Source organism: Acipenser ruthenus, chromosome 24 (assembly GCF_902713425.1).
Source record: "Acipenser ruthenus chromosome 24, fAciRut3.2 maternal haplotype, whole genome shotgun sequence".
NCBI lineage: Eukaryota > Metazoa > Chordata > Actinopteri > Acipenseriformes > Acipenseridae > Acipenser > Acipenser ruthenus.
The window spans coordinates 25,434,747-25,461,213 of NC_081212.1; the positions used below are offsets into that span (position 1 = coordinate 25,434,747).

Consider the following 26,467-nt stretch of genomic DNA (forward strand, 5'->3'; position numbering starts at 1 on the left):
TTTTATACATACAGTATACATTTTATTTATATAAATGGTCACTTATTCACATCATTCATGTTTCTTTTATTTATTCGACAGAAGATAGAAAGTGCAATGGTAAAAAAAAGAATAATTTGTGTGTAGAAGAGTGTACATTTAGTGCAATATAAAGTGTATACAAAACACCTGGTGAGTGCAAGTGAGGGTTACCCCTATTCAATACAGAACTGGTAATATGCATTATGATTCTTCTCTTGTATCACAATAAGTTATACCATGTAAACATAAATGACACAGTGAGGACAGTCATTCATAGAATTACAGTTAGTTAATACTTACAGTTTAAACGTGTGTTTCAGAAACACTTAAGACCACTGCAGGCAAACTAGTTCACATTGTAGCAAAAATGCACTGCCATTAACTGAAAATATCAACCGATTACATAGAATACAATTAGAAGAAAAAAATACATTTCAAAAAGTTTTCAAGGCAACCAAATAGCACAACAGCATTTGATATAGCCAATAAAAAGTCAAACATGTTCAATACAAATGAAATATGTACAAAATAAATACTCGAGGAATAAGACCTATATAAAGGTATGCCAGTTGACAAAATGCAGGGCTTTCACAGAATGCAACGTTGATGAAATGTCTTTTGAATTCTAGAGCTATGAGATTACGTCCACAGTTCTGATAGAAATCTTGAACGCTGGCTCTTATTGGGGCAAAGGCACTATCACTTCCACATAGCTGATTGGGAAGAAGCCAGATTCCCCGTGTATCATGCCCTCATACCAGTTTTCATCAATCTGGTTGGTTAAAGTGATGATGTCCCCTTCCTTGAATCCAAGCTCTCCTTCGTTTTCAGGCTCGAAATCATAAAGTGACCGACAGCAAGGCTGGTCCAAGTGAACCGACGATCCTGCAGAAAAATATCAGCATAGGAAGGTTTAATCCTGTAAACACTCACAGCTTCCCTTGACTTCATTTCTCGCTTGACTTGATTCTAAACCGAATCCATTCTCCTGCACACAATCACTGCTATTGAAAATACAGCCCCCCAACCTTTTCTTCTAACACACTGAGAAAGAATGAATTACTTCGAGGGAAGAATCTGAAAAACTGGCAACACTGGACATAAAGCAAAGTAATAAAAAAAAGAACACTGATTATGTCACTAAAGATCTGATCAGTCCCTTGGAACCGGAAAGAGACAACTAGAAATAGCCTTGTTTTACCACAAGAGGGCACTCTCTGCAACCCTTAATGGAAAAGTCAAATGGGAATGAAATTAAAGAAAACTTCAGTTCTTGCCTTTTAGAAATCTGTGCTACCTCTAATTGCCTAATTCCATGTGTCCAACAAATGGGAACAAACACCGTCCTGGGAATGAAGGGGGTGCTTTTAATTAACAGCTTAAAGAGTAAGTAGTGGGGTTCTGAAAAATATAGCATTATACATCCCCACATGTTGCTACAACTGAAACTGTCATTTTTCTTTTCATTGTTAACATCCTGACAACTTTAAAGTCTGTTTCAATGCTCTTTTCAAAATGTCTGCTGTAGTGCATAACAAAAAACATAACAAGTGCTCTGGCTTTTCTGTTCCGTGCCACAGCATTGTTATTGCCATGTTACCTGTTTGACAATGTGGGCAATAATCCTGACACTATCAGTGCACTAGAGCGGACATTTTGAAAATAGCTTTGAAACAGACTTTAATGTTATAAAGTGTAAAAAGTTGTCAGGATGTTAACAATGAAAAGAAAAATTAGAGGTATGTTATTTAAACAGTTGTAGCAACACGTGGGGACGTGGAACGCTATATTTTCAGAACCTTTAAGTCTCTTTAAGTCTACATCCTTTTAAGCTTACAGTCAATTTCAAAACCACTGCCTTTAGTCAGGGATGGTAGACAGCAGTTTAAGCTAACCAACTGTTTTGTAAACAACTGTTAAAACACTGAAACTAAACACAGTATGCTTCAGTGCAGCACTGACAGAAAAAGAAAGAATGGGGAGACTAGGTAGAACACTGTATTCATTCATATGACACATTTATTGTTTTATATTTCAGTGTGCAAATTCTTTATGAATACACAGTGAGGCAGAATAATGCATGCATTGTTACAGTATAAGCTCTTCATCATGAAATGTGTCATTATAGTAGAACGCTGGACAGGTGTAGACAATCTCTTTGGATCTTAGTAACAAACAGCCTAGCAATATAGGAGAGCACAAAAACCAGTTAGCAGAGCCACGGATAGAGAGGAAGATACATTTAGCAGAAAGAAAAATAGGAACTGGCAGAAGCAGGGAGCTGTGAAATGCATTGGAGCATGTGAACACTCAGCCTGCAGCTTTAAAGCCATGTTAGTACAAACTGAAAAGGGGTTTCCCTGCTGATAATAATACCAGTTTAGCTGTGATACCTACTTTTTCCATTAGCAGTGGGATTTATCTGGACATCTGCAATACATTATAAATACATTCAATTGTAAGCACTTGGGTTAGAAATGCACTGTGTTTTTTCCGATCTTATGGAACTAACACTATAGTACATTTTGCAATGCATGAAAAAAAAAATCTGCAGGATTACTGTGACTTCTAAGGCTAATTTACAGAGTTTTTAGACTTCCGTATGTTGTTATTGTCTGATAACAATTCGTGACTCGTAGGACTCCTGAAACATCTTCTGTGCTTGCTTTAAATCCTATCTCTCCACACCTAACCTATGAACCTCCCAAGGAGAAAAAACACAAATTTCATCTGCAGCGCTGCTTGTTCTTTCAATCCACAAGCAACCTGGTTTAACTTAACAAATCAAACTTGTATTCTCATATCAGGAAATCTAATCAGAGACGTAACATAATCCCCAGTGTGATTATTTCCGGAACCCTTTTTTTTTTATTCAATTTTAAATGGTGTTCTTCAGTTCAGTAAGGGGTACTTACAGCAGAAGGTGTGACTGACCTAAAACTCCCTTTTACAGAACACGCCCAAATACTTCCACTTTGGTCAGTGTTTTCATTTAAAATCGTTCTACTCTTAACTGTTTTACCTTTGAGAACCATGTCAGGCGCAATACCTGAGGATTTGAAAGAAGAGCTGTATGACAAGCCATTGTGTTGCTGGTTGTCAATCGTTTCCAAGCTTGTCATAATGGACTTTGGCTTGAACTCCTGTTTAGGACGATTACTGGCTGTCGTTATTCTGTGAAACAAGACAAGCGTGATAAAGCACTCAGAAGAACACAGTAAAAAAAATCTATACAAAATAACATTTTCTCATCCTAGTATGTTTATACAATTTAAAAGTAACCTCGTCTATCATGCATGAATACAGACATTAAGTAGCGTATTGGTGATCTTACCTGCTTTGTAATTTACTGTTAAGTTCTTCCAAAATCTCTGAAGACTGTTTATGATAGTCTAGTGCTGCCTCAATTAAAGCTGCCAACTGACTCACCTGCTCTACCTGAATGGAAACAAACCATGTCAACATCATGTTTATACATTTCAGAAGTTATTTATCAGGACAAGCCAACTGAGATGCACACTCAGGTACCACTGCCAGCATCAACTGGTTTTGGAAGATAAAAGCGACAGTGTAGATGCAGGTTTTTTACAGGGTTCTGTAGCTGTACAAATATGAAAAATAACACCTTACAATTCATTTTTTATTATGATTACACTGTCACACTCCTAAACGTCTTATTGCTATTTATAAAACGTCTTTAAACACATGTCTGAAGTCACCTTGCTGTCTTTGGCATGTTATATATGACAGTTCAGAAATTTACTCTGCTTGAACACTTACGTCATTTTCTAAAAAGTTGAACATACTTCTTTCAGCCAGCTCTTTGGACTCTTCGAATTTTTCTACAGCTTGCTTGATGTCTTCGTCTGGTATCTTACCTTGACGTTTCTTTTTGTAATCATAATCTAACCGTCGACCTTCAAGCTTTTTTAAGTGGTGCTGCAAAACAATATGAAACATGAAAGTTGTAATCAACATTTGAAATTGTACTGTGTAATGCGCACTTATACACACTGCCATAGCAAACTGCGTTGTCGCAGTTGATCGTTTTCAGAACAAAATATGAAACAGCCAATTTATATTCAAGTGGTATTATTCAGAAACACAGGCTGTAGGGATACGGTAGGTGAACTGCAGTCTCCAGGGATTGAAGAAATCAACTCTCGAGAACCACATGCCAATAGGTCTACCTGTATCTTAGGATCAAATCACTTTATAGCTACACTGGGGAAAATATTAACTCATGCATTAAAGGCAACACATGTGGAGAACTATTGATATTTATGTGATCCCAGGCCATGTGCTAATTCAGTCACTTTATTTTCAGTCCATTTTGTACTGTGCTTCTTAGTAGAACATAATGTCAAGTTACATCTAACTAGGTTGATCTTAAACAACTTATCGAAGCAGGCAAAATGAATTTACAGGTGGGAAATCTTACCACAATCTCTTTTAAGTCTTTTTCCTGTAGTGTTTGTAGTGGATCAATAAAGTTCTGTTTAACACTGATATCCAGGGAATCTTTCACCTCAGCCATTTGTTTCATAGCTTCACCAATATCGACCAAACCATTTCCTAGAAAGATTTCAATCCAGAGTTTTGAGACAGCTCTTGAAAGACAGGCAACTTCAGTCAACTGAGAAATCGAACATGTTACATTCAGTTATTGACTAACCTGCTCTAAGAATCATGTAAAGGGAAGTAACTGCCTAAACACACAACTGTGTATTCCCATGTCTGTCCACTAGGGGTCGGTATTGTTCCATAAACCATATGTGTCAACTGATGAGCATGACAGTAAGTCAAAACATCTAAGCTGATGGGAGTGTATAGACATTGTAGGTTACAATTGCCATACCTTCAATTTCAGTCTATTACAAAATACATTTGTATTTATTTATTTGTTTGTGTTGAGGTTGCTAGATTTCAAATCAGTTTTCGAGTGCTCACGTCTACAGTACTTTACTTGCTGTCAGTATCACCTTTAATAGTTAGTTACATTAGAACAAAGTAAACTACATGTTAATCAACATGTCAGGAATCTCCCGACTTCCATAAGGTATAAAACCAAATCCAAAATTCATTAAATTCTCTCCGACGTTTAAACACAAACAGTCTTGGATGCACTGCACTGACAGACTCACCAAAGTTGGACTCCTCTCCCAGCTCCCTTCCATATCGCAGCATGCAGTCTCCCAGCAGGCCTTCCGTCTGGGGGTAACCTGTCGTTTTGACCTGGCCTCTGATTTTAGACACTGTGTTCAGCATACCAAGCTTGGCTCTGTATGCTGCGACATCATTGAAATTCACGAGGAAGAAAACAGGCACTCTTAATTGACTCATAACTTTTGTCAAAACTCTTGCCTAGAAAGGCAGTTGATTAGCCTAGCCAGCAATTCATTTAATGGTGAGTGACACTACAATTAGCCTTGTATTACTTACAAATACAGTGTACAAAGCAGCAGAGTTGTAAATGATATGCAAACAGGCATCAAGCTAATGATAGTAGCACTTTAGCCTGCATGCAGTCATTACAATAGAGCCGAATAAGAGGGCATTACTGAAGTGAAACTTTTATTTTCATAAACTTAAAAAAGTACCTGGATTTGGTTGAAGGTATTCTGTGGTTTTAGACACAAGTTCAAAGACGGATTTGTTTGTGACATCAATTTTCTGGAATGCAGAAAGTCAAGCATCATTAAAAGAAGTTCATCCATTCATTATTTTGTGCGTAACTAAAAACGAATGCGTTCCTGACGGACAGCGCCACCTACTGTATGGAAGGGAAACACACTTTGCATTCCGGTACAGTAAGAGAGCTTACCCTTTCCATTTCCATGAAGTCTTCATCTAGTTTCGTTCCTTCGGCTCCACTTATCTTCTCACTTAATAACTGTAACATAAAACAATGATTTCAGCTGAGTGTGGTAATTCCAAAGCAAACCTGAACTGTAATGTACTCTTGATCTACAGGCAAACAAACTGGATCCCATAATGCATGTACTCTAAGGAGTCAGACATATTACCATAAATGCATCTGACTAACATCATTGTTTATACAAGACTTGGCTTGGAGGGTTAGAAGTAATACCAGGCACTATCCAGATCCAAACAAGGTTAACATGACCATCATTCGAATTAGTAGGCTGTCACTGAGTTACTTCACAAAAGGATATCTGAGACCAGACAAAGCCTCTGAGCCCATGATGACAGTATCACATTACTAATGTAACCTGGGACTGAGTTGTTTAAAACTACCCTGGTATTGAGAGACTAGCCTATGTATTTCATTCTCCTTTTCTGACTGCAGTTTTTATATGATGTAATGTACAATTTAATCCCATGTGTAGTAAGCATGACCCCAAGAGAATGTACGTGTTACAGTTTTGTTCAGGTGTGGATTCATTCACTATTAACTCAAATAGAGCTGCTCAATTTACCAGCTGTATTACAATAATTTCAAAATGCTTGACCAGAATTCTACTACAATACACCCCAAACAATAACAGTATTTCACCCCACAGCAGTGTACAATCAAAAATTAAATAATGAAATACCTGTAACACTGTTTGTATACTCTTTAGATAACGCTGTGAAGATAGCGTTGTATAAACTGTCATCACTGTGAACTCTGAGAAGCCCTTGTCACCACATGCCAAAGCTTCTAATTGTATCATACTGCATTTCATTAGAAATAATATCAGATGTATACTCCTTAGACAATATGTCTTTTCAGTGTGAAGGCACGCTGTAAGGAATACGATTTTCAGGCAGTAATTGGAAATGCAGGCCTAAGTGTGCAGCACACAAGTAATACAGTAACACTGCATTTTCACTTTTAATTCCATCTGCTTTACTTTGTTCTTTTTTTTTTTTACAGAAACCTACGTATGAGATCAGGATCCTCTGCAATGCAGTAGCACCGCTTGCTTTCTGGTTCTCTCGTTTTCCATTGCAAGCAATCGATTTTGAAATTCACACTGTAAACAGGTTTTGCCAATTCACAGTCAATCATTCAAATATGACTGACAACTTGATTCGATTAGTTTGACTCAGATATTTTACGTTTTGCTGAAGACATCATGCCATCCTTGTACAAATGTATCAGTGACTTAAATAAAATACACTGTAAACTAGATTCTAGTTGACATTTAAGAGTATACAATATGCTGAGCCTTTACTTGTGTGCAAAGCTATTCCAGCTCAATGCAACTAAACACAAATCTCTGTAATTAATGTACAGTAAAAAAATAATAAAATACAATAGAAAACATTTTTTATATTGTGCCCTTCACACCATGGCATCCCAGAGCGCTGGACAAAATTAAAAACAAAACAAGAGAGCTTATATGTACAATACACTCCAGCTACAACCAATTATATAAAAGCACATTAAAAAAAAAGTATGTTTTTAATTTAGACTTAAAACAATCCAATGATTCAACCTGCCTAATGTCAACCGAAACTGAGTTCTATAAACGAAGCGCACAACAGCAAAAAGCTCTAACTCCAGTTGATTTAAGACAATTTTTTGGAACTAATTGTATTTTCTGCTCTCAAAGAACAAATAGAAATATACAGAGTTAGTACTGGGTTGGGGTTAGGGTTAGGGTTAGGTAACTCACTGGTAGCCAATGTAAGGAGTGCTGTGTACTATTAATGTACAACATACAAGTTATAATGTTATGAAAGAAATACGGCATGATTAGAGGTTGTATAAAAAACTAAAGCCTCACCATGCTTGTTGTATTGGGTTTTGTAGTTTTAAAGTGAACAGCACTTACAATGTACAGTGCCTGCCTTGTCACATTATTAACAAGCCACCGAAGACATCAACACTGTTTTACCCTACTGTAAGAAAGATCCAGCCCTTCTTAGAATATGAAATGGCATCGCTGTATATATCATTTACATCCTGGAAAGCAGGGCAAAGGAGTCAACATGATGGCAGCGTGGAATAACATCTTGCTTCACGTTCACCGCTGTCATGCAAAGCTTTTGGTTTATTTAATAAGTAGATGCCTTATATGAAATTGTAATTATTCTTGACTTCAGTGTTCCTGCACACTGCTGTTGACTGATGTCTCAGAGTCATCTATTGAACAGACAGGAAGTAAACTGGGATGCCTGTTAAGGAAGTAGAAATCTTATTACAAAGGAAATGAAGCTTTCAGCTGTGGTTGCTGTGTTTGTGACTAATGTCAAACAGCTTGATTCAATTAATTACCAAGGGCTCACTCCACAACTGTGCAGTGACAGAGGTGATTATAGGGCCTTTGGGCTTGAGAATACATCTTGCCTACATTGTAAATATAACATTGAAGAATACAGCCGTTGGAGACAGATATTTCAGCTAAGATCCACAACAGTGGTATTTTACTAAAAATGCTCATTCGTTTTCATATATTTGCAATAGGCTGTCACTTGACAATGGTGACAATAGAGTAGAATTGTAAGAAATTGTCTCACACTGTCTCCTTAATGAGAATACAATTGGAACCGCTATTTGTATTTAGTGTTACTGGGGTGATAAATGACCATGATTAATAACAGTTATGGCAGAAAAGACAATGGCCAAAATTGATTTTGTTATTTCAATTTTTTTACTATCATTACAGTAATAAAACACCAGTTTTTTCTGTCAAATTTGAATTTAAAATGCTGGTTTCTAAAGGTCTTACTTCACTGTGCAGATTCCATTTCCATCCTGGTTTAGATGTGGTTGAAGATTGTCTCAGTGATACAGTGATACTGAGAGGTGTATATCTGCACGGCTGTTTGCTTCATCAGTTATAGAGATGTAGGCATGTTATCGCAATAAAATCTCACTCCTTTTTTGGGACATTTAAAAATATATTAAAGACAAATCCAATGCAATTGTAAAACAATGAAACTGTTGTGCACAGCATCGTGTGTCAGACAAAATGATAAGAGTAGTACTTTGCATTGCTTAGCAGCAGCTTGCAAACATACTCTACAATTTACACTCAAAAAAGCATTAAACAGCAGGGCTAAGTGCCTAATTTATTGCATGTTATTTATAATTGTTTTTCAACTCCAACCCACATTTGCTCTGAATAGCTGTGTGGAGTACGAACATGAATCATTGTCTATGGTAACTGTCCTTGTTTGCATTGAGGCCAGTTGTTAGTAATCCCTTGTCTTTCATAAAAACAAATACTAGTCCCTTAACATATCATTAAAATATCATTCTAATTCCCTTATTCAAAGGGGTAGAAAGGTGGCTTTATCTAGTTGTTAGAACAAAGGTCTAAAAACAACAAGCCTTGAACGGATCTTTCTCAAAGTCATTGGTTCACTGTGTGGCCTTGAGCAACTCACATTACTTCAATAAAAAGAGTAGGATTAGGAGACCACTAGAAATGAGATTCTCAGCTGTAGAAATCCTGGGGAAAGAATTGACAAATGCAGTCAATTGTTGGCCAATGCATTCTGTGTATAACTGCTGTTATGAAACAAAAAATATGTACATGCATATATTTCTAAAACTTATGAGGAAGTGAAATTTAACAGTACAATCTTGTATTGCTATTAGTAACCAAACACCATAATGGTCTTAGTGAAAAAGTATATACAATATCTGTTATCATGTAATAAAGGAGAAACTAAATTAATGTACATAATTCATAGACAGTACTGTTGTTTTATTGCTGCATATAAATAAGTACATAACCAGTCTGATGAAAAGTGCTCTCAAACTACAGTACTGTACTATGAATCTTAAAAGATGTAACCTTATATGGAGCCCTTAGCTCATTTCACAGTGATAACTGTTTCCCACCATTCGAATCACAGCAAAAATGAATGTTATTTCCCCATCCCCACTACAGCTGTAGATTCTCCAAGGGGAGATCAATGAGAGTGGCACATTTGAAGCATCCAGTGTGTCTCATCAGATGTGCTGTATCCATTGCAGTGGAGTGCTGGGTGAGCCATACAGTACAATCAGGTGCTTGCTTGTTCCAGTCCTGCTCATGCTCAGTTATCTTGTCTATGAGCTCACAGCCAGCTCTGCGTTGGCCTTTGTGCTTCTGTGGGCTGGATGCCTCAGGGTCTCCTACTGGTCAGTCACCTGACGAGTCTGGCAGTATCTTAAAGCACATGGGAACCACTTACTGCAAGCTGCTCAATGTGCTTTACATGAACACCCTGGCTCAGTGGTTCTGAACAGAACCACCGGACCTCAACTATACAGAGGCTAAAGCATTTCAGCAGAATTCTGCCAAAATACTGTTCTGGAGGGTTAAATGCTGCTGACAGCCCTGGGCACCTGTTTGTTTCACACATCACAGGAATGTAAAATCTGTATAATTCTTAGTAGACGGAACACACGTACAAAAATAAATAAATGAGTTCTTCACCCCACTGAGTCGCCGACACTACACACGAGTACACAAGAAGCCAAGCTCTGCTTAGCTTCCAAGATCTGAGATCTACTGTTTTGGCTGCAGACCCAAGAATGAATTTGATTATGTTCACTGTGAGAAATACCTGAAATGAATCTCCTCCTAGCGGGTGACCAGTTAATAATAGTGACATCAGCAGTATAAGTCTCATACTTGGCTCTCGACGACAGAGCTTGCTCTTTAGTTGAATGGTAACACGTTTGTGTTCAAACCGGACGACTGGCGGTTCACGTCCTGCCCTTGCCTTTCCATTCAATGCAATGGCCTGAGATGCCAATTCATTACAACGTGTAATATGAACAAAGAACAAGCATTTCAGCAGAAAGGTGCTGTTCAACCTTTGGAAAGTTTACCATGAGCACAGCAAAGTGTGATACTGTACATCGCAACCCAGCAGGAACAGGGTTAGTCAGTTTAACATGATTAGAATCCCACAACTTACTGCAGGCACATTACAGGAAATATGTTTCGTAACAGGAATAGAACTGTGATAATGGGTCAAATGTCTTCCTAAATAAAAACAAATACAATCTCTTCAGCCACCCCGCAGTTCCAACCTGTCACAATTATCCACGAGAAGAGGGAGGTTTCTCACTGTGTACAGTGATAAAGGGCCACTTCAGCTATAATAGGAATGTCTGAGATATCTGAGAGTGTGTTACAGTACAGTACATTGTGTCCCATTAACCTGAGGTATGTCTAATTAGGATCAAAGCAACGCCTAATATGGCTTTAACAGCTTTGCAGCCAGAGTTTTGATGTGCAACTTGTAAACTCATTTGGCTCTTGTAATAATGCGCCTCAATGACTCCAATGTCAGTTGTATGACTCCAGAGTTGGGTTCAGTGATATCTAGCTCTTCTCCGTGTTTCCACAGTCTTGGTTTGACACACACCCTCTTATATGGCGCCGTGGTGATCATAAGGTTTCTAGTTATTACAAAGATTACGAACACATGCCAAGCCTCACACTCCAGCAATCAACATGCTTTTTTGCCTGTCCTTGAAAAGCACTGATACGCTGTCACCCATTAATGGATAATTCAATAGGCTTGTCTGTGTCTCTCAGAAATCTCACTTGGAGTCTGCCTCTGTGCCTGGCACACTGAAAGAAACAATCCACTGGACCAGTCTCTGCTAAATAAAAGAGAGAGAAAAAATAAAAGCAGAAGAAATAAAAAGGCCTCTTTGTTATAGGACTGTATTTTATATAACAAAATAAAATGAGGCCATTACATCACAGTTTATTCCATTCACTACCTAAAAAAAACACACACAATTGCCTTAAAATAAAAACGAAAGTAAATCCAACAGTTTTAGTGCCAGTGTCATCTGCAAACAATTAATTTAAAAGCCTAATCAAACATGCATTGTTACAATAAAATTAATTAATAAACAGTAAAACCTCATCACAAAGCTACTATAGAAAATATACAAAATATCAGCAGTAACCCCACATAGGAACCTCTAACAATCACTGTGTTTAACTGTTTGATACCCAGTATAGCAAATAAGTTAAAAACAACAATACAGCCTCAGGTGTCCAGTTGCTTTAAAGTAGAATACAGTAGTTAGCACTCCATGGGGCTGTATACCATTATTATCACGTGTAACCCAGCAGGTCTACCCAGCAGTAGACTTTTTCTTTGATGATTTTTTTTTTTCTGACAGTGTCTTGTGCTTCACCCCAAACTATGTGGTATAAACAGGAAAACACTCACTGTGAGGAGATTGTGAAAAACAAGTCACAGAGTAATAATGAGCCTCTGGTTATGTGCCCAAATGTCATTCAGTAAATGGATTTTACTGAATTATCTCCCACTTAACTCAAACGTGCCTTTTCCTGCCTAATAATTACTGTAGTTAGCAATTCACTCTTCTGTCCCTGTGACTCAGTACAAAAAAGCCATTCATCCTTGCCCATCTTTCACCATATACTGTACACCACATATTGGACTAACTCTGGGCGATGTACACTGTCTTTTAACCCACTTTTGATGCATGCAAGAAGCGATATTTAATCCATTAAAACACTTAATACAGTCGTTCAAGTTCGCTCTACAGTAATGCAGTTTGAACATTGATTATTTATCAGTGCAGAACTGAATGAGTGAGTCAATGTATCAGAATCACACCCTTCTGACATCAATGTATTATTTACTCAGTAGCTGCACACTGATGTGAGAATCAGCACATCCCTTGTGCATTACTAAGATGCCTTTCCTGTCAGCCGGGCTCAGGGTCTGTCTTCTCACAGCAGTAGATATACGTAACTTCTTCTTTTTGTTGATCTTGTCTTTTGGTCAGTTTAAGGAACGCCTAGTGTTTTCATAATTACAGTAGGAACCTGTGGCAGGACGAAAGCCCTGCAAATGTAAAGCGTGTGGGGGGGAATTAAGGTTGGCAGGGATGGGGTTAAATCTGCCCCCGCCAACAATCACAGGTGTGGCCATTTCCCAAATTGAGTGCTAATTTGGGAATGGCCACATGTATAAGGGGAGAAATCCTTTGTTTGGTGAAGAGAGTTTGGGTGTGTGTTCACTGTTCTGTTCTGTTCTGTTCTGTTCTGTTCTGTTCTGTTCTGTTCTGTTCTGTTCTGTTCTGTTCTGTTCTGTGAAGCCGATAGCCCAGCCTGATAGTATTGTTTTTCTGTAAACCATTTGTTTTTTGGCCGTTGTGCCTTTTTCTTTTCATCTGCGTTCATAAGCATGTGCATGCGTGTTGAAACTGCAGCTTCTTGACTCTTCTTGAGTCTCCTTCTTGCCGTTCACCAGCCTTGGCCGTGACGTTTTTCTTTTCACAGTACCATATAAAAAAACGAAAGCAGATTCTTACGAATATACTGTATTATAACAAAATGTTATTGCTTACATACTCATCCCCACCCACCGACAGCACAAGCCAGAAATCATTCATTAAAGATTCCTCTACAGGACTGTAAAAGCTGTGCCCTTCTTTTTGAAGCAAAGCATGTTGTATTAAACCCCTCAACCCCAGGATTTCTCTCTAACCGCTCTTCTTCTGAGTACGTGGCCCTGTGCAGTGCTGTTAAGTGAGATGATACCTGGGCATGTTTATGGAAAGCGAAATACAGTACATTGATTTGAGAAAACAGTAAGAGGCCTGTATCTTAACAGAACTGTAATTCTTGTGTAAGCAATGTCCCTGGTTTCATGTGGGTGTTGCGATAGAAACGTGAAGCTGCTGATTCTGCTGTGGTCAGGAGGTAAACCTTACACATATCCAGACACGAAGCAGCAGTAGCCCAGCAGCAAAGAATTCTGCCTGGGACAGATGAGAAAATCTGCTTGGCACGGATTGACTTTTTATCTTAAAAACGTTAAAGGCAATTAAATAGTGTCTGAATGAACCCAACCCCTGCAGATTAAATGAGAAAAAAAGATCATGCTTAAAAGAAAATGTTATTATTATTATTATTATTTTTCATTAAATTATTTATTTAACCATTTTATTATCTATGAATTGAAACTGGAGGCACAACTGGTAGCCTAAGGGACTGCAATGGTATTAAGGTTTTGAAGAAGAAAAATCACTTCAAATGTTATTTTTCATTATTTAGTGTTAGTTTGTGTTTTGATTTTTTTTTTTTCCCGCTGAAGACCTGGTTCATTTCCAGAAGGGAAAGTTGAAAGCCTTCAGTGCACAGTTCATGCTAAATAAATAAAGATATAAATAAACAAGTAAACACTGAGATTCTCTATGTGACTAATCCATTCAACAACCATTTTGCATTAAAAAAAAAACAACATTTTATTTTATATCGATTGCTTCACCTGTCACACATATTATTCACAACAAGAAAAACTGCAAGATTTCATCCACAGTTGCCTTATCATACTGAACCAGCCTGGGTGGTACTACACTGTAACCCAACAAGTCTGCTCAAGCCAAGGCGTATACCAAGGTCTGTTGCCAATAAGTTCATATTTTTTAATACGTTTCATCTCTCCTGAACAAGTCTTGCTTTCATTCCCATTCCAAGACCCACCCTACCAACAAGTATCATGCATGATGCAGAGCACAATATTAGTGTTAGTAAATACTGTACAGTCAAAGCGCCATTAATTACATGCCTGTGCAAAACATATTCGTTATTCTATTTATTCAGTACTTTATGTACCCAATTGCCCCACATTTGCCATTTTATTTTTGGCATGCTCTATGCCCCACTTGGTCCTGGTTGTTTTCAATTAATAAGACAATCTCCCATGTATGTTCTGTACAATCAGAAAATAAATTGTGCGGGAAAGCTTGATAATTATGCAGAGGCTGGAAACAGCTCACATTGAAATACGGTGATTTGTTTTTAAAAGCACTCCACTCCCAAGATAATGCACATCTACATTTCTGTACCCTGCATAACAGACAAGTGTTACTTTGGCTCTTAGCCCTCGTCTGCCTGTTACAATCTATTATTTCTCATCAAGATGGAGCCTAGGCATTGTTCCCCCTACCCCCACTCCCATTTCGGCCTGCAGCAAGTGTTTCACACTCAGGTCGTGTAAAAATCTTCTTACTGTATATCTTTCTTGACTTTTATGTCCTCTGCTTTTATCAGTCCATCCATTAGGTATTGTAGCCATGCAAAATAAATCCTGCTCCACTCCGACAGTATCTCTCTATCGTCAGTTACTCATCAGTAAACATTTTTTACAACAAAAATTAAATGTTATGTTATTAATAAATTAGAAAATAGTGTTATCAGCACAATATTGTATCGATTACAAAACCGGGGATAAGCACAGAGACACAGAGGACTTTGCAACATGGATTAGAGTTGGCAGATATTGATTCAAATTCAAGCCCTGTGTGTTCAAAAATGATCCTTACCACATGCTGGGACTAGAATGTAATGCTTTAGAAGCAGTTTATGTCATCATTAACTACTTAACAGCTGCAGTCAGCCCCATAAACACCCTTTTCTTCAGCATCGACTACAGCATTAGGACTACACTATAAACTAACACCAGTTAGTTTATAGTGTAGTAAAAAGACACCAAGAGAAAAATGTTTTTATAGCTACTAGCCACATGTGTTGCATCATGCCACAGACACCTCAATGGTTACTCTCTGTGTGATGCTGCTGAGTGACAGGAAATGACAAGAAGTGAAATGTTATCCCGCAGCAATGCCGTTATAAAGGAAGTGAGTGAAAGAGAAGCTAGTTTAGTTACTTATAGGGTCCTGACTAGGAGCAAGTGCTAAGGCAAACTCTAAACGTGTGTCTTTGTGAACAAAAACAATGCACCCCCTTCTGTCACGTCCAAATGCATGGGGTGGTGGTTGGTGGGGGGGGTTAAGTTTGAACTAACTAGCTGTGCACACAAGATCACCTTCACTATTATAAACTGTCACTCTCGTTTCGCACAGTAGAATGGAAGGAATGGGTGCACCAGGGTGGTTTGTAGGCTAATCATGCATTCCTTCAGAGTAGAGCGCAGGCTGTTACAGAAGATTGCAGTCTTCATGTTAGTTTCAATTACTGGTAATTAATCCTGCTTTCAGGAAAACAGCACTGGGCTTTCAATTTCCGTGCAGATCCATAACATGAGATGATCAGTCAAGTGGAAAGCAAATCTCTAACCAGATTGAAATAATGCATTGTTGTGAGAGCATGCTTTCTGAGTTATTATCATTTATTTTTAACTTGCAGCCTAATGCGCCAGATCAAGCCTGAGCGGATGGATTCTGTTAAGCAAATTCTAATAATTGTATTGAACAAGATGGCTGTTTGCAGGCATAGTAAGGTCTTTACTATTCTAGAAGCAATGTTCCAGCCCTTCGTCCAACTCTGGTTTACCTCTTTAGGCTAACAGACTGAAAGACAAGACCTATTATCTTTCATTCGAAACAAAACAAACACTCGGTGTCATTGGGCTTTAAAAGTTTCCTACAACTTCAATACATAGGCCGTACCCTGGGTGCAATTTGAATTAGCTTGGAATTCAATTTAAAAATGTGACTTTCTCTTCTGACCTTTTGCTGCTGCATGTTACTGCAGGGTTTTTATTTGTATTTGTATTGTGCAGTACCTTGTAGATGTATCCCATGTCAGTTAATGTATTACACCAATCACTGAAACACTTTTTATTGATCATCTTTCACTGCCACATAGTTTATTAATTTAACTGCAAATCAAATCCACACAAACTGCATCAATTTCTAGGCTATATTGTGCTCTATGAATCAGTGTTTTTTTTTTTTTCTTATCTTACGGATCCATAGAATTACATACATTGGTATGTTTTAAATGCATATTACTGCATGATGAACCTTGTGTGTAAATGTGCTTTCACAGCTATACCTGTAATCGTGCAATACAGTATGTCCAATGTCTTGGTAGAAAATTGAGACAGTGAATTCATCAGGTTCTCACTAGATAAAGGCGCTGCATTCACTAATCACAAAGCTATTCAATCGCATCTTCAATGTAGCTTGTTCCCCAGCACAAGATTAGCGTCAATACACTGAGCCATTGCACTTATAATGTCACTTGCAATTAGACTACATTATATCAAGCTATGTAACAGCAGCATCCACTGCTGTGTGAAAATGGCTTCTGTCATTCAGTCAGGCTATGTAGAGGTTCTCATTTTACAGTTTTCAGACTCTCTGTGGTTAGGCCGGAGCACATAGACACTGTAGCATAGAGCTCAATGCGAGCTGTGAGTGCGCACACTACATGTATTGCTCCGGTGCTCCTCGGAGCAGTTTTATAAATCTTTAATACAGACCTTTTTTATATGCTGTGATGAGTAAATATGAAAACGCAAAGTCTAAACACTCTTTCCTGCATCATACCCTACAGACATGTCATCAGTGCACATTGTGTGCCTTGCCTTCCAAGGAGCTTCAGTTATTTTCACAGCCAGATAGGACATTCCCATGGAAGTGGCACTCCTTGACATGACTCTCTGTTTAAACTGAGTCAGTTTTCATTTTGTTAATTGGCCCCAGGTAAGTGGTGACCTGGCTGTTTAAGTGGTTGACAGTACCTGGCCTCTCTAAATGACAGTGGTGTAGCATTTTCTCAGGACTCACTTACATTTCAGTTAGTCTTGTAATCTGTACAGTTCTTTGTTTTTTGCTCAGGGTTATGTTATCAACATGCCTTTTTTGCCATCTATAATGATCTGATATGTACATATTATAAAACAAGTATGCATTTAAAAGCTATCCATTCAATATGTAAATATGGACATTAGCAAACCCTTCCCTATGCCAGGATTATAAAGTGCAGGTTTTTGTGTACTATACTGGTACAGTACTTAAAACACTCAATTTCCTGTAATTGTCCAGGGCTTACAGGAGGTATCTCAAGTGTCTACACAGGGGTACTTGTTCCAACTTTCCAGATTCTGAAGGGTATGGGCTGCCTTCTTCGTGGGTTTTGGGGAACTGTAGAAAGATAACAGTTCTAGTATTAGGCCTATCTGTTAGTATTTCCATTCAGGAAAGGAGACATTGAATTACCCGTGTTATTTTAATTTGGCTTTCATTCTGAAAACAAATTAAAATAAAAAAAAAATCCTGGTAATTAGCTTACATTATTTTTGATCTGAAGGTCACAGTGGAAAAATCAATGGATGGTACACTGGCGTTTACTTCTGAGATCTGCTTACAGTGTGGTGAGGGGAGAGTTCTGGTTGTCTTGGTTTTCGCACTGGCACGCATACAAAAAAATACAAATAACCCCATAAAAACAGCAATATACTGTGAAGGCTGCCATGTTTTCATATTGTGGAAACTGAACCTTGTTATGGTCATTTCCTTGCTTTGAAACATTCTTTCACATGCTACACTTCAGCACATGACAAGCACTTTATAAAATGTTATGTTAATTGACTGTGGTTATTGTATTAGGATCCTTAATTGTGCTGTTATTGGACATTGTGGCATTAGGAAAAGAGTTTTCAAATTGCCTCAGTGATGTGTTGAATGTTTTTTCAACAGTCTCTGTACATTAATGATTTGTGTTTTTCCAGCCCTACGGCTCATTGCTGACAGAGTTCAACGAAACGGCATGATCAGTTTGCAGTCTAGATAGCCTTCCTTTAGTACATTTTTACTTTATCTAGAACATTTATGTTATGTTGTTGGGAGTCTAGTGGCTTTTATAGTTTCTTACTTAAACTTTTCTGTACTCAGAATGCTGCTGAAATATTACATTTGTGCAACAGCACATTAATAAATGCTGTCATCAGCGGAATCCCATCCCACATGGCACTCTCTGTCACAACACACCCAAACTGCAGACAGGACACCAGGATAAACGCACCAATGTCAAGGGCAGTCTACAGCACAGTATGTGCAAAAACAGGGCAGGCATGCAATTTCAATCATAAACAAGTTACAGTATTACCATGCAGTGTTAAAACAGTGATGAAACCGACCCAAAGCTGATCGATACAGAGTCATTGATTGCTGTGTAAATATGCTCATCTTGACAACCATTAAATCGAATCCTTCAAGTAACAAACGATTAGCAGTAGGTCACTGCTCTGAAGGTATGTTTAGAGAATGTACATGTTTATTCAGCTGTTGCAATACAGTTGATAAACTGAAGAGCAACAATGCTTGTTCTGGTAGTGGATTGTAGCTTCAGCAAAAACTGCGTGACAGACGAATTATGATACACTTTTATAATTCAGTGTCCACTGATTCCCATTTTTCAGATTCATCTTACAGTAATTTTGAGGGGTAACACTTTTGCGTCTTTTGCTATAGACCCTTATAAAAGCTTGCACAGTCATTTTGCAGTTTTCTCATACTTTTCCTATAATTTACTATGCATTTATCATAGTTTACCATGTTTTTTTTGTGTTAATATGCTCATTCATCAGGTGGGTTACAATTCTTACCTTTGCTTTTCCATTCAGGTATGCTTTTACTATGTTGAGCTTCTATAATGGGGGCTTTGTGCAAGGTAGCAGTGTAGAATAAAAGATGAATGGCACTGGCCTTTAGATTTTCCAGACCTGAATAAAAGGCTTTGGGTCGACTTTACAGACAGCAGGTGGTTTTTCAGCAGGCTATGATTGCAAACCATAAATAGATCAAAGTGAATATATGATTCCAAGCTATAAAAAAAACAAAAAAACTAAACTAAAACCTTTCCACACTGCAATTATCTCTGTGACGAACACACGTAACACATTGTGCTATGACTGATGCAAGCTACCGGATGCTCATTTTACTATTGTATTCTTCCAGGGATCAAATCGTTACACTAGCATGTTAGGCATCAGAACACAATGAAAAACGAAAGTTCAAAGCACGACCACTCTGAAATGTCTTCAGTGATAACTGCTCTGTACTTTGAACTGTAAACAAAGTGTTGGACTCCACTAGTTTAATCCGTTGACATTGATGAAGAAAACATGGCTGACAAAAAAAACATTTCTGTTATCCTGTGGAAGTTCCTTACGTGTGAGAAGCAGATACCAAGCATGACACTTTTCAATCTGACCCTACAGTACAATGTACATTGTGCGCAGGGGACAAAAGCTTGGATCTAATGCATTGTTAGAAAACGATTCAGTACCGTCAGCTTCCAGTTCTAACGGGCTGTAATAGACGGGAGATGATATAGACTGTCAAATAATAGACTGAGCAGTCTTCAATCAATCATGAATTAAAAGCAATGACATTAAGATACACCCGTCTAGTTCCTTGAGTTTTACTTGCAGTAGATTTTGTGATTGAGTGTTAAAAGTTAAAGATGAGATGCATGAGAGCACAGAAAGTTCCAATCAGCACAAAAAGATTCATTCTGAAACACAGAAAAATAACATTCTAGTAAGAAACGGGTTCGCATGCTTCAAAGGGGATCATCTAAAGGGATATGCAATTTCAGCAACCCTTAAAGGCTTCTGTGTGAATCTGTTCTGTGAATAATGTACCCAACAAAAGGGCTTCGGATGAGGTGGATAACCTTGGTGTTTTTATCTGCTTTACATTGCATCCTGTCAAAACTAAACTACTGGCAAACTATTCTGCCGAGGCAATGGAAATAGAGACAGCTGAAACGTGTCTTCTGTTTCCTGCTTTGCACAACTGGATAAACAGAAACCTGGGGCAGAGAGTGAAAGCAAACACAACAAGACCATTCAAGGCAGACAATGACACCACTGAGGCCTGCACTAAATACTATCTACAGTAGTGTTGTTATTCTTTTATTATCTTTTCCAAAAGAGGCTTTAGAACACAATGGTCCACCAAATTCATTAGACACTTACTGTACAAATCTAAATGATACAAAGCGTCCTTGGTAACTATGATAAAGACAGAGAACTACTGTACCATGCAACAAATATATAAGCCCTTTAAAATGCAATACTGTTATAGCTTACGCAGCCTGGTACATTAGTTGTTCAAAAGATTGCAACCTGTATGTCTCTTCCTCACATTAAATGCAGTACAGGGTTATAAACAGCTGAAGTCCCAGACGGACTCAGTCATATATAAATCCTGTGCACTGCTCCTTAAACTTGAATCAGATATACTGTACACCCACTTGCATTTTTAAGGCCAATCAACATATATATATATATATAAAGTGCATGTAAAGAAGAATAAAACAGGTCATATAACTTTTATAAAGACAACCTGGATCAAATAACAGATCAAGTATGACTCTTTTTATTTCTTTTAGATCCTGTATGCATCATTAAAACTGAATGCACTTAATATAATATGAAGAAGGAAAGCTTGGCTCAAGATAATCATGAAAACAGCCTCATGACTAGTTTTAACATGTAGGCTATTATTTCAGTTGCAGGTGTACAACTTCTTGTAACTAAACTCTAGTCACTGGATACAATAAACATTCTGTAGTTATTCTGCATTCACCCCAGGCTCCAAAGCAACATTCAGGCAGTTAAATGGAGGTAGAAACACACTGTACTGACTAGATTTGTATTCCATCTTAGGGAAGGTAAGCCTGTGTGTTTCTTGCTGAGAAAGGTCTGAAGTGCATTAGCAGAGCACTTTATGCAATACTGTCATGCTCCCACACTTACTATGATGAGAAAAGTACCTGGCCTTTTTATTCCACTTTTCTAATTATGCAAAGGTATAACAGCCTACTCGGAATGTACAGTAAGCTAATTCTTATGATAAAAACAGATGCTAAAAGATACAGGTTGAAAAAAAAAAAAAACAACACCACCACAAAATGATTGGGAACAACTGCTGTAAACTGCAAACCTCCACAGACACAAAGGCCTGACTATCATTCTGGATGTATCGCAAATCATTTGAACTGTTCTGTAAGGTTAAGAAATGAGTAGAGAGTGCTTCGTTTTACATTAATGTTAAATAATGTTTTATTAGAACAGGGTCAAAACTGTGTTATGAAAAAAAAAAAAAAAAACATTTAACGAAAAACATCTGTGGTCCTGAGCTGTCTTTTTTATTTATTCCTCTGAAGTTGTAAAATAATATTTTGACAGAGCACAGTAAACAAAAACAAACACACTGCTCAGTGTGATTCCGGCCTGGCCTACAAACCTTTGACCAACTTGTGAAAACAAATCCCCGATGCCAGGTTCAGATCTAAGACAGAGCAACAGCTCTCCACAATGCTGCATGGTTTATCTTCCATCTTCCTTTTACAAAAACAACTCACTTCTTCATTAAATATGAATCAAGCTGCTCTCAAACTGGTTTGATATCCAGCCCAAGCTGTAATTAAAGTAATTAAAACAGTTCTAATGTGTCAGACAGGTTTAGATGTTGCATTCAAACCTTCACGAGAGTAACAGCATGGAGCTTATCTATGCCCCAATAAAAACCTACACCTGTCTTGTGTTCGAATAGAATATTTATCTACATGCACAGGTTAATTATTTGTACACCTCACTGGTTACAGCATGCCCTATTTTGAGAACTTCTCAGCACAGTACAATACAACCCATTTCATTCAAACATGACTTATCCAAGCTTATCTGGTATATACAGTAAACTAGATGAGTGTTCCTCAACAATTTCCACCAGTATCACCTAAACTGCTTTAATACAAAGTCCTGCTTAGAAAAAAACAAAAGCCATGTCTCTGTTAAAGATGGGATAGCAGCCAAAGCTTTTCATCCTCATTTTCATTTAGAATTGATTACACCTAAAAACTGCAAAACTGAACAAATTAGTTTTGAAAGCTGCTTCAGGGGAATTCCATGGTATTCCTGGCAAAATCTATACGCATGTAAATGTTCTGATAACTTGTGATAAATAATGTCTTTAGTAAGTTTCATCACAGCTGGGCATGTAGTTCTCCAGAAATAAGCCTAATATATAACTCTAAAGTGTGATATAAAGACACTTTATGATTTTGTTTTATCTAACCACACTGATAAGGGACAACAAATGTATACTGAGAAAAATAGTTATAACAACAACCAAGGCCCAGGAATGCTGAAAGTAATTTGTGACCAGTTATAAATAAGACATGAGGTGACCAGCTGCAATAAGTTATATATAAAAAGTAATAAAAAAAATAAAAAAAATAACATAAAAATGTGGAAGCAATGAATACTTTATGCCAGGTTATTGTCCAGCAGTTGTCATTTTGGGTAACACACAGATTATAAAAGTACAAGTAATTATACTTAGGTCTTAAAACACCCCCGTAAAAAAAATTGGAAATGGTTACTCAATTCACGTTGAAAAAAACTACTTCAAAAAAACAAAGACAAACCACCTTTCTGAGCAGTTGGACAATGTCCCGCCTTCCTGACTCGTATCTATCATTGATTGGTTCTGAATACTTTAAACCCACCCCACCTACTGAGTGGCAGCAAATTCTACATTTCTATTGGAGACTCCACTTACGAGATTTCAAACGAGATTACAATCACACTAGAAGGCTTGTTCACAGGATTTAAAGCTACAGCATCTTACAGTTAGAAGATGGTGAGAATTACAAATTGTGGCGAAATGTAATAACATGCCTAGACAACCACAAAAAAAAAAGTAACCAAAAACAACAATTTAATTCAGTATATAAAAATCGACAGCCCCGAAAGAAAAAAAAAAGATTTATATAAAATTCGAAAATAGCTGTGTATTGCCAAGGCAAACAGGCATGCAACAAACAAATCAACAGGTTAAAAGACGTCATGTAATTTGCTGCACGTTTCAAACTGTACATTCCTGCTACTCCTGAACCCACTCATTTTCAGTAAACAAATTAAAATAAAAAAAGAAATATGAATCACAGATACTTCAACAGAATCAATTGTTACCATTCAAATCGACCCATCAACACGTCTCTGTAAAGTGCATTTGAAAGCACAACATAAGACTCTTTGGAAGAAACATTTATGAATACTGTACAGCACGACGGGTTGTTATGAATCACGATGCAGCAGAAAGCATTATGGGCTGGGAACGTCGTGATTATGTGCAGAGCGTGTTGACTCACGCTCATCATTACGTTATTAATTAACATGAGGAAATTATTATAAATGTCAGGCGCGTGTTCGATCAAAGTTCGATCAAGTTGAAAATTCGATTTCGATTTATTTATTTTGTTTTAACTCCCACGCATAGTCACACAAACCCAACCACAATGCTGCAACTTCCTAAGGTGTTGTTACAAAAGTGTGCCCTTCCCATGTCATGGTAACATGCAGAAATTTAAATGCGGTACCAGCCTTCTTAGGTAAACGCAGGTGTTTTGGGGTTTGAATTTCATTTTTCGTTTGAGCATTTTTCTCTATTTGCTGTTTTTCTCTATATGTTTTTTTAAAATCAACTGCACAGCGAATATATGTCATTTCCTCATTTCCTTACTTTCACAAGAACCTAAACACCACCACCGTCTTGTGTGTTACTGTAGTCGTGCATTAAATGACTTGCCTTGTAACAAAGTTAACTTTTCCAACCGTTAAACCTAATTAAATATACACATGTTTATCAGCAGATTAAGGGGAAAAGAACACTGATTGTGGCCGTTTATAAGCGTGTGCTTCAAAGCACTCTGATGCACAGCTGGGCAATAGCGCTGTCGGTATTGCTGTAGCCGTGGATGCAGTCTTGACAACCAAACAACAATACCATACCAACACACACACACACACACACACACACACACACACACACACACACACTGACAGTGATCATTTGACAAGTGACAGATCTTGAGGCCTCTCCTACCTGACTCGCTTTGTGGAACTGTTTTTTGAATCCGGCCACCGACATCCTTAATAAATCTTAATTCAGCGCCTATTGTACTTGAAACACCAACGCGAATAGGAAGCAAAACAATACTGAAAAAAAGAGGAACTGATCTCTCAGTGGTATGAGTCTGATTCAAGCCCGTTGCTTTCACTGTGTTTCTAGCACCCCGCTAGCTGTCACTCTGCAATGTATTAAACGCGTATGCTGCTGCTGCTGCTGCTGGCAAAAGGCTGAAACGAGGGAGAGGCGTCGTCGCTTCTACAATTTTATTGGTGAAAGAGTCCTCCTTATGCAAATGAGGGCCAGCAGAAACCCGAGCGAGACGCCCACGCCAGAGGAAAAGAGGCTGCTGAAAAGAGAAGCGCCTTCAGATCGGGGGCAAACGCACGCAAGCATGGAGAAATGAACCCCAAACCAAAAACACAGAGAAAAAAAAACAGAAATGTCAGAGCAAACTGAAAACTATACTGCCTTGAGGCATTATCATTTCCCATCACAGGCAGTGACATACTTCAGTGTTATATATATATATATATATATATATAATCTTCCAGTTATACCAATGGATTAATATAACAGTGCAGAGGACACCGCCCGTGTTCTTGGTAAAACCACATTTATTTTCTTATACTATATGGATAAGTACTAGAATTGCTTCTCAGCTTCGCTCTTGTGGTTTGTGATGTCACCAGAACCCATCGATGCAATTATAACCTTGTAATTCACTGCAGTCCATCAATTATTTATAATATATAATATATAGAGAAGTACTAGAATTGCATCTCCGCCTATACAGGGCTGGCTAGTACCATTCAATATGTTCTTTACGTTTCATCTTCATTATTCATAGTGTAGTAATTAGTCTTGCAGTAGGAATGTCTTTGGTTATCTTAACCTCGCAATTTGGAACCCCTGCCTAATGATGTCATCCATTGACAAATCTGAAGAAAAATAACAACTTTTGACGTTACCCATAATTCAACAGCAGCATTGTGTACAGTTATTGCTGTTGATGTTGGTGCTTCTGTGCTATAAGAAATATCGTATGGGCTGCATGAATTGATCTCATAGGTTGGATTGTGATCTGTCTTTGTCTGGTGCCTTGCCCTTTCCCTGCATGGCAGCTAGAGGGCCCCCGACTACTGGAAAGGCAATGCCTTTCCAGAAAGCCCCTGTGTGATTATTGCTTCAAGCTGTGCTGTGTTACCCCTGCAGCAGGCAGGCTCAGCAGGGCATTGGCTTCACAGAGGTTCGCAACTAAAGTCCCAACGGGAGTTTCAGGTGCACTTGACCTTTACATCACTGTGTGCTGTGCACACCGTATTGTTTTATGCACAGATACATTTTGATTCAAAGCAACGTGATGCAAGAGATACTGTTGAGGGAGATCTGTAACTGTTGAAGACCAAGCTAAGAGAGAGCGAGAGCGAGAGAGAGCGAGATGTATGCTGTAGTTTTTATGGGTCATTTCCAACTAGTATAACATGAACCATGGTTGTAAAATCTGTCAATGAAATGTTCAAAAGCATTAATTTCCTAAGAGAAGCACAGTGAATTGAGATGAAATGGGGGAAGTACATAACAAAGCAGTCTAAAGATGGTTACATTCTTTTTACAATCATTGGCGCCACCTGGTGGTTTTATTTTTAAACATACTTTTAACAACATTCAATATACACTGTACTGCACATAGCTGTGAATTAAGATGAAATCTGCGTGTATTACAGATCAGCCCTGAAAGGAGACTGGCCTTCAGCAAGACTACCTGAAAGGAAGGTATTCTAATAGAGCTGTATGTGACCTGATGTACAGTACTATGCT

General features: G+C 38.0%; 1 protein-coding gene across 4 annotated transcripts; it reads right to left on the reverse strand.

Moving 5' to 3' along the window:
• Window positions 1-24,882, reverse strand: LOC117428526 (endophilin-A3). Of its 4 annotated transcripts, none has more exons than XM_058998935.1 (10): window positions 24,623-24,882; window positions 5,846-5,914; window positions 5,622-5,694; window positions 5,166-5,309; window positions 4,463-4,596; window positions 3,802-3,960; window positions 3,356-3,459; window positions 3,071-3,195; window positions 2,419-2,451; window positions 1-906 (listed from the first exon to the last, which is right to left on the reverse strand). In XM_058998935.1, the coding sequence occupies exons 1-10, from the start codon at window positions 24,665-24,667 to the stop codon at window positions 701-703; spliced, it is 1,092 nt and encodes a 363-aa protein (XP_058854918.1). In that variant the 5' UTR covers window positions 24,668-24,882; the 3' UTR covers window positions 1-700. The 4 variants fall into 4 exon arrangements, with proteins under 4 accessions (XP_058854918.1, XP_058854917.1, XP_058854920.1 ...); XM_058998934.1 differs by having other exon boundaries at window positions 3,044-3,195; XM_058998937.1 differs by lacking the exon at window positions 2,419-2,451.
• Window positions 24,883-26,467: the final 1,585 nt, after the last annotated feature.

What these genes read in the sequence shown, in the direction of transcription:
- LOC117428526 (XM_058998934.1), bottom strand. Translation starts at nt 24,667, where the DNA reads ATGTCGGTGGCCGGATTCAAAAAACAGTTCCACAAAGCGAGTCAG. An exon ending in TCAACTTTTTAGAAAATGAC is followed by an intron (nt 3,460 to 3,801) that starts GTAAGTGTTCAA and finishes GTTTCCATTCAG; the next exon opens with GTAGAGCAGGTGAGTCAGTT. An exon ending in TCCCACTGCTAATGGAAAAA is followed by an intron (nt 907 to 2,418) that starts GTAGGTATCACA and finishes ATTTTTCTGCAG; the next exon opens with GATCGTCGGTTCACTTGGAC.